This window comes from Narcine bancroftii, chromosome 3 (genome assembly GCF_036971445.1).
Source record: "Narcine bancroftii isolate sNarBan1 chromosome 3, sNarBan1.hap1, whole genome shotgun sequence".
In the NCBI taxonomy this organism is placed as follows: Eukaryota; Metazoa; Chordata; class Chondrichthyes; order Torpediniformes; family Narcinidae; genus Narcine; species Narcine bancroftii.
In genome coordinates this window covers 103,089,106-103,101,647 of record NC_091471.1, presented here as the reverse complement: position 1 = coordinate 103,101,647, position 12,542 = coordinate 103,089,106, and the positions used below count along the sequence as shown (strand labels likewise).

The window sequence follows — 12,542 nt, the reverse complement described above, 5'->3', positions numbered from 1 at the left end:
CTACTCCGGTGGAGACCCATCCACAACTGCGGTGCTATGGGAGCACCCAAAGTGCTACTTCTGCAGCCTGGGCAAGCATTAGAGGAAACGCTGCCCAGCAAAGGATTTAACTTGTTCCAGCTGCAGGATGAAGGGCCACTATTCCAAAGTGTGCACATCAAAACCCCTTCCTAACAGCACCATGTGCAAAACGTGGGGGCCGCCATCCTGGACACCGACATCACTGGGGGCCAGCAGTGTCATGTGCACTCCGTGGGGGTTGTCAACTTGGGTGCCATCTTCTGGATCGAGTAGTGCTGCGTGCGCATCCTGGGGGCCACCATCTTGCACACCGTCACCATCCACAACACTGGCCTCTATCACACTCGACCAAGACAGCCCACATCAACTAGCCAGGTTGATGATGAATATTCATGTAAATGGCCATGAGATGAGTTGCTTATTCGATAGTGGGAGCACAGAGAGCTTTTTACTCCTGGACACAGTGCCGTGCAATTCACACAGCGGACGTGCGAGGCTTCTGCGTAGTGACTCCTGTGGTGCTGGGTACTGAACTGATGTTAATGCTGCAGATCTCCACTGCTGTGCTACTGGGACTGGATTTTCAGTATCACCTTAAAAGTGTGATGATGGAGTTCGATGGGGCCCATCCACCCGTCACTGTGTATAGCTGGCAATTTTCAAACCAAACCACTGTGTGCCACCTGCCCTCTGCAACTCCCCACCGCACAGTGACAACAATCCAACCGTTCACCATGCACGATCTGCAGGCTCTCCACACTTAAAATCATCCCCCTGTCGTTAATCACCAACCTCACTCCCGACTGTAAACCTGGTGCCACTAAAAGTAAGCAGTACAATGCTCGGGACAGGGCTTTCATCCAGGCAGAGGCACAGCACTTACTCAAGGGGGATTGTTGAAGCCAGCACCAGCACTTGAAGAGTGCAGGTAGTGGTAGTTCAGAATGGGGAAAAGAATAGGATGGTCATCGACTACAGTCAGACCATCAACAGATGCACGTTGGATGCGGCACGCATTTGATCGATTTGCTCGATCCAAAAGATGGCATCCAAGTTGACAACCCCCACAGATTGCACATGACGCTGATGGCCCCCAGTGATGATGGTGTCTAGGACGGCGGCCCCCACGTTCTGCATACGGTGCTGTCTGGAAGGGTTTTTGATTTGCACATTTTGGAATAGTTGCAAATAGTTGGATGCCCACCCCCTCCCGTGCATCGCCGACATGGTCAACCAAATTGCCCAATGGTCTTTTTGACCATTGGCCTGAAGTTGGGGTACTACCAGCTCCCTATCCACCCAGAGAACCATCAGTATATGGCGTTCAAGATGGAGGCCGCCTCTACCACTTCCTGCAGGTTCCCTTCGATGTCACAAACAGCATCTTGATCTTCCAGTGGGAGATGGACCACATGGTGGATCAGTATGAGTTGTGGGCCACTTTCCCATACCTTGATAATATCACCATCTGTGGCCATGACCTACAGGAACATGACACCAATCTCCAGAAATTTCTCGAAATAACCAAACTCCTTAACCTTACATATAATAAGGCCAAGTGTGTGTTCTGCACCACCCATCTGGCCATCCTTGGATGTATCGTGGAGAATGGAGTCATCAGCTGCATGCGACCGCGCCTGGAGCTTCCCCTTCCACACAGCCTCAAGCCCTGAAGAGGTGTCCTTTTCCTATTATGCTCAATGGGTCCCCAATTATGTGGACAAGGGCTGACCCCCTCATCAAATCCACATCCTTCCCCCAGTGCTGAGGCACAATGCATGCTGTGGACGAATCCACCTTGTTTCAGGTGGAAGATGATGCATCAGACTTCGCCCTGACAGCCACCCTTAACCAGGCAGGCAGGCCAGTCGCATTTTTTTCACATACCCTGCAGGACCCCGAGATTCGACGCTCCTCAGTCAAGAAAGAGGCCCAAAACATTGTTGAGGCAGTGCAGCACCAGCGCCATTACCTGGCCGGTAAGAGATTCACCCTCCTGACTGATCAACGCGCAGTTGCATTCATGTTTAACAATCAGCAGTGGGGTAAAATCAAAAAAATGACAAAATACTGAGATGGAGGATTGAACTGTACACCTACAATTAGGTATCTTATACAAGCTGGGGAAACTTAATGAGCCGCACAGTTCGATTGCTGAAAAAACCTCCACAACCATCTCTGTCACCCTGGAGTTACCAGGTTTTTTTCATTTTGTTTAAAGTATGCAACCTGCCGTACTCCATCCATGAGATCAGGTCCACAACAAAGAGCTGCCAGGTCTGCGCTGAGTGCTAGCCAAACTTCTACCGGCCAGACAGGGCATAATTAATTAAAGCCACCCGCCCCTTTGAATGACTCAGTGTCAAGTTTAAAGGACCCCTGCCCTCCTCTGACCGCATTGTGTATTTCCTTAACATCATTGATGAATACTCCCAATTCCCATTTTCTATTTGCCATCCCCTGCTCGGACATGACCGCTGCCACAATCATCAAGCCTCTTCACTCTGTTTGGCTTCCCCAGTTATATCCACAGTGACTGGGAGCCATCCTTTTATGAGTCATGTGCTGAGCCGGTACCTGTTGGCCAGAGGCATTGACATGAGCAGGACCACTAGTTTCAACCCCTGGGGTAACGGGCAAGTGGAAAGGGAGACTGCTACGGTTTAGAAGACATCCTCCTAGCCTTAAGGTCTATGGGTCTCCCAGTCTCCTGCTGGAAAGAAGCCCTCCACTCTATCAGGTCCCTGCTATGTACTGCTGCAAATGCCACACCACATGAACACATGTTCTCCTTTCCCAGGAAATCTGTGACAGGGGCTACACTACCAGCATGGCTGACGTCCCCAGGGCCCATCCTACTGTGGAATCATGTGAGGAGCCATAAGTCTGACCTCCTGGTTGAAAGGGTCCACCTCTTCCAATCCCCAATATGCTCTACATGGCATATCATGACAGACATGAAGACACCGTCTCTGTCATCGACTTGGCTCCCTCAGGTGCCCTGGAGACCACTGTTAATCGCCCCACACCCCCCTCTCCATTGAACATACATGATGCACCTCACTCCTGGTACCCTGTTTCTGCCCTGAGGGAGGATACACCAGACTCATAGGCGCCTACCCACCAGCGCAACACCGATGAGTACATACAGACATCTGAGACCGCCCAAGACTCCACCGCAGCCGTAACCGGTTCTACGATGGTCCCAGTGAATGACCAAATCGCCTGAAAGACTAAACTTTCAATTAACCTTATAAGGTCTTGTCACCCTGCTGGCCTCTTTTTAAAAACAAGGGGTAAATGTGGTAAACAACTATTATGTATAATTTTCTGGTCAGGCACAGCTATTGGTTGATTGTACCTGTGGCCCCTCCCCACAGGCTCTTCCTTAGTGCAGGACAGTCGAACAGTATGGATGTGCCATTGTTCTTAAGTGAATAAATGTCAATTGGTTTCTCAACAACAGTTTTTCAAGTGATTGATGATCCATCAACTCTCTTTCTCTCTCTCTCTCTCTCTCCCCTTGTCTCTCTCTCTCTCCCCTTGTCTCTCTCTCTCTCTCTCTCCCCTTGTCTCTCTCTTTCTCCCCTTGTCTCTCTCTCCCCATCTCTCTTTCTCCTGTCTATCTCTCTCTCTCCCCTATAGGAACATAGGATCATAGGAAGTAGGAACAGGAGTAGGCCAAAAATGGCCCATCGAGCCTGCTCCGCCATTCAATACGATCATGGCTGATCTAATTTATGACCTAACTCCACCTACCTGCCTTCGCCCCATATCCCCTAATTCCTCTATCATGTAAAAATTTATCTAACCGAATTTTAAATATGTTTAATGAGGCAGCCTCAACCACTTCCCTGGTTAGAGAATTCCAAACATTCACTACTCTCTGGGAAAAACTATTTTTCCTCATCTCTGTCCTAAATCTACTCCCCCGAATCTTGAGACTGTGTCCTCTCATTTTAGTTTCCCCGGCTAGCTCAAAAAACCTTCCTACATCTATCCTATCCATACCCTTCATAATCCTATATGAGATCTCCTCTCATTCTTCTGAACTCGAGCGAATAAATCCTAGATGATTTAACCCCTTCATCCCAGGGATCAACCTAGTAAACCTCCTCTGGACCGTCTCCAAAGCCAGTATATCCTTCCTCAAATATCTCCTGTCTCCTGTCTCCCTCTCCCTCTCTCCCATCCGTCTCTCTCTCCCTCTCCCTCTCTCCCATCCGTCTCTCTCTTACCCTGTCTCTCTCTCTCTCCCCCTCCCCCCCTTTTCCTCCCTCTCCCCCCCCGCCTTCCTTTCCCTCCTGTCTCTTTCTCACTCTCTGTCTGTAGCCCTTTTTATATATCAATGCCGCGTTGCAGCTGACTGAACTTACTGTTTATGGAGAAGCCCTATAAGGCTGCTCCAGCCTTGCTTTTATGGAGAGCGGCGTCGGGAGTCATCCTCTGGAGCTGAGGGAGGCAGGGTGAATGGTCCAGTAACGCCGCCCATCACCTTGAGGTCGAATATACGCACCGAGGAATGGCCCTCTTCATTAGCCATAATCCCACACGCACCTGGAACTGCTCTGAGAAACGCAGAGATGTTCCAGCTGCATGGAGGACTTTGGGTAACGAAGATGGCCATTGATCCACATTAAATCAAAAAGAGGCTCACCCCGCCAGACTCTGCTGTGCCATTGTCTGCCTCCTTCCAGCCTGGCTCAGTGAAGGAGTGAGGGGCGGAGGGGGAAGAAGGCATTTCCAGGTGGCAATATGGAGCCCTAACCCCAGCACCAATCACCATGGCAGCCATGGTGGTGGCTCCTTGGTCATGGGCTGTCGGTATCATCATGACATCATCAGCCAGGCCCTAAGCAGCCGCCTTCAGTGGCAGTGCCCTTATGGAACAAGGCGAAGCGACTTGCTCCACCTCTGGGACTACCGCCCCCGGAAGGATAGGAGTCTGCATCCAGCATATGCCATCGCCGTTTTTAAAAAGCAAGGTGCAGCAATGTGAAGGTGGAGAATATCCACTTTTTCCATTCGTTTTATTTGTACCAGTATAAAAAAGCCTTATGTCCCTGTGTCTATCCCTCTCTGTCTCTCTCTCCCTCCTCCTCCTTTCTCACCCGCTCTCCCTCTTCACCCTCCCACCTTCCCCCTCCTCCTCCCTCCCTCCACCCCACTCCCCATTCCCCCATTCCCCCAACCCCCCCTTCCCCTATTCCCTCTCCCTCTTCCCTTCTCCCTTTCCCCCTTCCCCCTCCCCTCCCCCTGCTCCTTCCCCCTGCTCCTTCCCTCTGTTTCTGCCAGTCTCTGTCTCTCTCGGTCTTTGTCTATCTCTCACAATACATGACTCCTCCCTCCCAAATCATGTACTTTCATTTTGCACACTAACCTTTTATGTGAACTGTATGAAATTTTTTTCTGTAAATCTAAAAACACTATATCAACCGGTTCTTCATTATCTCTTCTGCTCGTTACATCCTCAAGCTCAGTAGGTTTGGGATTTCCATTCAAAAATCCATGTTGACTTTGTCTAAGCCTGATATTTTCAAAGTGGCCTGTTAGTTTCTCCTCTACAAAGCCTATAACTTTTTCCCAATACTAGTTCTAGACTACATTTTCTATTTTTTCTCTCCCCGTTTTTTTTTTAAATAGCGGGCTTTCCTTTGTCACCCTCCAATTCACAGGAATCATTCCATAATCTGTAGAATTCTTCAAAATGATATCTAATGCATCCATTATTTGCACATCTATCACCATTAGTAAGTGAGATTTGAATTGTCAGACTTTGGGAATCAAACTGTGCTGTCTAGCACATGGAACTATCAAGAGCTTATTTATCACGTGTGAGCTCTAATACAGGTTACAGACAAATAATTTGTTAATATGGTCCTCCTGGTGTCTTCAAGTGTGCACTTGCAACAAAGATGTTATACAATCAGGTGTATGAACCACTGCTCTGTTCCAATGAGAGTAATGTCAGTGAGTCATTCATGGTCTTACTTAAAAGCAATGCAGCTCATGGGTCACATCACAGTAACATTATCTAAAAGGTGAACAAGACTACAAGCATACTCCTTGGACAATTCCTTTTCCTGTTAAATACTCGTATTGCAATAAAGCCACAAAGAATGTTTTTGTGCTTTTACCTCAAATGAAGTAAGTCTATGCCCACTGACTCAAATAATCAAGGGAGAAAGGTTTTCTTTCTTCCTTTTTAGTGAAACCATAAAACTCTTCTTTATGAGAAGTTTGCAGTTTTAATTCACATTGCACAATGTGCAAATACTCCCCAAGTAAGACCAGAGGAAGTGGGAACAACATGATCTCAATCCTAACACACATTTTAAATCTGCACCAGTTCTTGCTTTGGAAAGCCAGAGAATGTTCCTAAATACTGCAGATCTCTAAGTTGTCTAAAGCTTGCATTTTCTCCCACACCCACCATTCCCTCAAAATTTAGTAGCTGCCAAAAAAAAGTATTTAATAATATAACAACATTAAAATTCCAAAGCATGTCTATATGGTTTAATACTGTGGTTTATTGGAATTTTAATGATTGTACTTTGTTTTAAAGAATCCCAGGGCGCCGTTCTCCAATCACTTTCCCATCTGTGAACCGCTCTCGTCCAACCTATGGTAAACTGACTAATGCTTCTCGTCAAGCCCGACTGATATCCCGCTTCAATGACATTTATGCCAATGAGCGGCTGAATGCACAGAACCTCCTGAGACGTTATGTGGATGATCTAGGGATGGTGCAACGAATAATATTCATCGCAACAGCAGTGAGTAGAGAAATATAGTGCAGTATCTCATTGCATCTGCTATGTTTTTCCTGATGGCTCTGCAGAGCTGGATTTTGGGTCCCATATTGGTTTGTGACTGATAACCATGTCAACCGTAAAGAGTCATAAATTTTAGTGACTAGCTAGTCAAAGTTATGTGAATAAGATATGCCAACTTCCATCTGCTAATTACTTCAAAATACAAAATGACATTAGATTGCACCAAGATGATGAAATTTTTTTCACACCAAAGATTTTTATCATTGCTCAAAACTCTCTATCCCAGTGGGTTGCAAAGTTTGAGCCATTGACATACCCCGTATTTAAAATGGAAATTAAATTGTAAAGGTTCCATAATACATGAATTGAAATTCTTTAACTTAATCTACCACAGGGAAGACAGAGAGTCACTACTTTGACAAGTGCCCCCCTCATAGCAATGAGATCCCAGCAAGGATCAAACTTGCAACCTCTGGTTTACAAGACCACTACTCTAACCACTGAGCTATCTGTCAGTGGGACACATTAGGATATAGGGTATCATGAATAGCTGCTACTATTTGCAAACCTAGATTGGACCTAGATCTCTAAATGTTGGGTCTTAATCCAAAACAAACAGGTCTGTATTTGCAGAGACAGCAGAAAATGTAGATTTATGAAGCATCAATGCTTATTTATTGAGAAAAATAAATTAAAATCAGAGTTTGTGTTAAATTTTAAACCTTGATTAGACTTTGGGTCTCTGTACTCTGTATTTAGAAATAAACAGTCAGAATCTCTTTTTTTTTTAAAACTCGGGATAGAAATGTCACATCTAAGAGTACGTGTGTGTTTTTAAAAAAAATTGTAGGGGAGAGTGGGGGTTTAAAGGAGATGGTAGAAGCCTGGAACAGCATGCCAGGGGTCGTGATATAGGCATACATAGTGGTAATGTTTAAGAGGCTTCAAGAGATGCATGTGAATTGAGGGCCATGTATCAAATACAAGCAGTAGAATTTTAGTTTAATTCACACACCATGTTTGGAGCAGACACTGATCTGAAAGGCCTGTTTATGTGTCGATCTATGAAAGCAGTGGAAAAAGACAGTTTAAAAATATTAGAAGGATGATAAATGGGTTAAGTCTTTGGTGGATAACAGTGACAAAGGTTCGGCCTGACTTTATAAATGTTTGAAGGTTTCTATTATGCACCCACAGAAAGTTAAGATTTTTTCTTATAGACCCCCAAAATAATTGTAAAATTTCATCAGTTAGTTAGTTTGCTGATATCTCTTGAGGCAACAAACATTGACTTTCAAGGAAATTTAAGAAACTGGGCAGGTGTAGGAACAGCTCAATACACACTGCATGACCAGTAAAAAGGACACACTCAATAGTCTTCAGCAAAAACCTGTTAGTTATTTTATTTTATTTCACTCAACATCAGTGGTTTTCAATAATTTTCTTTCCACTCACATACCACCTTAAGTAATTCCTACGCCACAGGTGCTCTGTGATTAGTGAGGAATTGTTTAAGGTGATATGTGAGTGGAAAGAAAACGTTTGAAAACCACTGCTCTACATCAGCCTTCTTCCCAGCAGCCTCTCTAACCACACCCCCCTACCTTATCGATTCACGACAGACCTGCAGGTGATCACGATATTCCTCTCCTCCTTCTTACCCCGCACATGCGCTTTAACTACTACACTATTCCTGCTCCTGTTCAAACATGCATAGAGTGTTAACATTTCCAGTAGTGACTGGCTGTACTTGATACTTGTATAGGTATGTGGTCGCGTCAGCCCTCCCACCCCCCCCCTCCCCCACCCCACCTCCTCTGAGTCAGGCGAAATGGCAGTTGTCTGGATCTGTCCTGCTACATAACAGTCCAGTGGGTTGATAGTCAGGCCTGATTTACTTTGGCAATGTGGTTGATGGATAATCGGACTGGCTGGTGTACTGAGATTTCTTTGCTATGGGTTGTGATATAAATGGCTGATCCTTGACATATGCTGGCTTCAAACAGTCAATCGAGACAGTTTTCCCTTTCTGGAATACAAAACATTTAGGCTGGTGTTGTATTCCCTCATAAGGGCCATTGTAAACTTGTTGTCATGGCTGGCGAATGGCATCATGTCGAATGAAGATGTATGCAGTGTTGCAGATCAGCTGGCACGTACACTGCAATGGTTGCACGTTGCATTGGCGTTGGTCTAAGTTATTGCATGCTCTGCCATAGTCAGTTGATATAATTAGCTGGGTCATGCAGCCTAGTCACTGTTACCAGTTCAACAAATTCACCAGGAAATGTTAATCTGGTGCCATATACCATTTCCACTACTAAACAACTGAGGTCCGTTTAAACGGTAGTACGAATGCCAAGAAGGACCGTGGGCAACCAATTGCTGCATAGAGATGCATTGGCCCCAGCTGTCATTGCTGTTTTTAACTGGTGGTTGAAATGCTCAACAAGGCCATTGGCCAGCTGATCTGCAACACTGCGCACGTCTTCGTTCAACATGATGCCATTCGCCAGCCATGTCAACAAGTTTACAATGGCCCTTATGAGGGAATACAACACCAGCCTAAATGTTTTGTATTCCAGAAAGGAAAAACTGTCTCGATTGACTGTTTGAAGCCAGCATATGTCAAGGATCAGGCAGCCATCTACATCACAACCCATAGCAAAGAAATCTCAGTACACCAGCCAGTCTGATTATCCATCAACCACGTTGCCAAAGTAAGTCATATTCTGAATGCGAGTGATGCCCAAAAGCTCAGTGAGAGCTCAGAACAGTGTGGACTCATGAGAACTTCGGTCAGTGGCAATAGTGTCTGGGACATGAAGGCTGGATTCCAATACTCAATGAAGGCCTGAGCAAATTTCTCCACAGAAATGTTGGATTCAGGAATGGCCTCCTGCCATCTTGTAGCTTGGTCCTCACACGTGAGTAAATAAGTGTACCTGCTTGATGGTTTGAGTGGAATGATCAAGACCAGGGGGATGTGATCGAAACGAGAATCAGGAACAGGAAAATCTCCAAGTCTGGATTTTGTGTGTCTGGAGACTTTAGAACGCTGACACAGCAAGCAGGTTGGTGCCCATAACCCAACATCCCTCTTAATGTGAGGCCAGATAAACCATTTTGTAACCAGCTTGACCGACGCTCTCCTGTCTGGATGAGATAGGTTGTGGAGGGCAGTGAAAACTTATCGGCTCATTATCACAGGTACAAAAGGTCTTGGTGTACTGGTGGAAGTGACAAACACTTGTGTCTCACCTGAGTCACCAATTTGTAAGTCTTTCAGGTTGAAACTTGTGCTCATCCATTAGTACTGGATGAGATCAGAATCTGTGTGCTGTGTTGAACCATGGCAGTGAAGTCGATAATAGTCATTGTATGTAAGGTCTCCACGTCTTGTCAGAATAGGGCATTGGCCACCATATTCAATTTCCCTTGAATGTGCCGGATGTCAGGAAAATTTTAGGATGAAAGCCAAGTGTCGGACTTCACATGGTGAATAGTGCTGCACGCTTGTTCGTGAGGTACAGTATATGTAAGTGGCTGGTGGTCTGTATAAATGATTGGAGGGCAACCCACCAAAAATGGGTTTTGATACATTTGTGACTGCGAAAACCCACCGACAAAGCTTCCCGAGACCAAAATCAAGCACGAGTGACTTCTGACCATACGTTTGGATATTGGAATAATTTGCAGGAGTCAGAATACATGATGTGTTAGGGTGACTGTGCTCTTGTAAAATGGGAGGAATCACTGAAATTTCTGTCCTGGAATTGACATGAAATTGATGACCAGAGAGGCAGTCTCTAAGGAAAAGGCAGTGGCTGAGATTCCCATGAGCAGCAATTGTCTTCACTTCAGGGCCTTGTTTCCTGGCTGCTCTTTGAGGAAAGATGCAAGGAGACTGGCATGAGCAAGCTTTAGTGTCAAATTCCTGGTGTTTCCAATAAATACATGCTGTGCCGCCTCTGTCACATCCCCGATCTGCACAATTCCAGTTGGACTTGAAATGGGGGTAATTCTTCTGGTTCCAGATGACTCGACTTGCACACTGAGTGCTGCCATTTGTTGCACTAGCTCATTTTTTTCTGGTTTACTGGTTGCTGTAGTAACTGCTGCTGGCTGCACTACAGAGGTTGTGTCCATAACGGCATCTGCCTGTCTTGCTAACTCGGCGATGGTGGCTACCTGAAAGATGCCTACCAAATGACCATGAACCAGAGGAGAAAAACAGCGGAGAAACTTCTCCCTTCTGCAGCCAGCCTGTGCCATTTCCTCAGCAACTGTGACATCCTCCTATCAACCAAGGCTGTTATCAGCTAGGAATCCTGCGATGTAGGATTGTTGGGACGGTTGTTTTCACTCCAAAATTGCTGCCTTAATGAAGTCGTATGAAATGTGTTCGTCTGGGAGGAGTCACGTGATGGAGTAGTGGCCAGTAGGAGAATACCAGCCCTCTCCAGAAAAGGAAAAAAAGTAAAGAAAAAGCAAAGCCACAGACACACAAACCACAACAAATAAAAAATAAAGGTGTGGAGGAAATGGCACCAAAGAAAGAAAAGCCAAAAACGGGAAGAAAAGAAAAAGGAAAGATGCCGGAAGAGAAAGGTGAAGGCCTTACCTGTACGAAAAAGCAGGGACCCGCCGTGGAAAGAGGAGCCTGTCACATTTGTGGCCTGAAATGTGAAGTTAATAAAACATCAAACACAAGTTTTATCAGGTAAACTTCTCAGTGTCTTTATTTTCCAGTTTCCTTTGTTCTCCTGCTTGTGCTCTTATCTCTCTCTCCTACCACGTGACTTCCGGTACATCTCATACATATTCATTATCATGACATCCCTCCTTTAATCAGAAATAAACTTTACCTTCATTTACCAATATCCCTCGGAAACCTACAAACATCGTAACGAATGGTAATACTATAACTCAACTACATAAAGTTTACTTCCTACAGCACTCATACATGCACTTTATGATATAAGATTAAATACTGTCCCAAAGTTCTTATTAAAACTATGGCACAAAGTCTTCGTATCGTTTGGCCGCTTTCCGGTTTCGTTTCGGCCTGCCTGCGATATTGTCGTCGCTTCTCGGTTTTTCACTCTCGGTGTCGGAAATACTGCTCGCCACGGCTTCGGGTGTTTCTGGCGCTCTAGTCACTTCATCAGGAGTGCTAGTAACTGCCTCTGGAATATCATCAGGTCTCTCAGTTTCAGCATCTCTTCGCTCGATGTATCTCTGGACTGGTACCTTTTTACACCTGATACATTTCTCTTATACAGGACTCCAGTCGGAGACTTGACTGTCACTATACTGCCACTTCTGGATACGACAGTATAGGGTTGATGGTAATAAGGTGTGTCTAGCTTACCACCAGTTTCATGCCTCACTAGAACATTATCTCCTGGCATGATGTCTGAGTACTTGGCTCCACGTTTCGAATCTGTGTACAGCTTTGCTGCACCTTTCTTTTCAGCATCGTGGTCCCTCATCTCCTGGTCGTCTCGGATTTCCTTTATTTCTGGCATTTTTGTGCGGATTTTTCTCCCAAAAAATGCTTCTGCAGGACTTTTTCCAGTGGTTGCATGAGGAGTTGCTCGATAGACAGCCACATAAGATAGCAATGCTTCTCGCCAATTTTGTCCTTCTGCGTGTGCAATCCTCAATCGTTTTTCAAAGGATTGATTTTGTCTCTCTACTTCTCCGTTGGCTTGCGGCCATTTTGGAGTTACTTTATGATGG

At 45.6% G+C, this 12,542-nt stretch overlaps 1 protein-coding gene across 1 annotated transcript in view; it reads left to right on the top strand.

Moving 5' to 3' along the window:
- Positions 1 to 12,542, top strand: part of spata18 (spermatogenesis associated 18) — a 72,469-nt gene that overhangs the window by 23,014 nt on the left and 36,913 nt on the right. Inside the window, exon 7 of the mRNA XM_069923090.1 lies at positions 6,587 to 6,797. Within this exon, the coding sequence (XP_069779191.1) occupies positions 6,587 to 6,797 (211 nt within the window). The remainder of the gene's footprint in view (positions 1 to 6,586; positions 6,798 to 12,542) is intronic.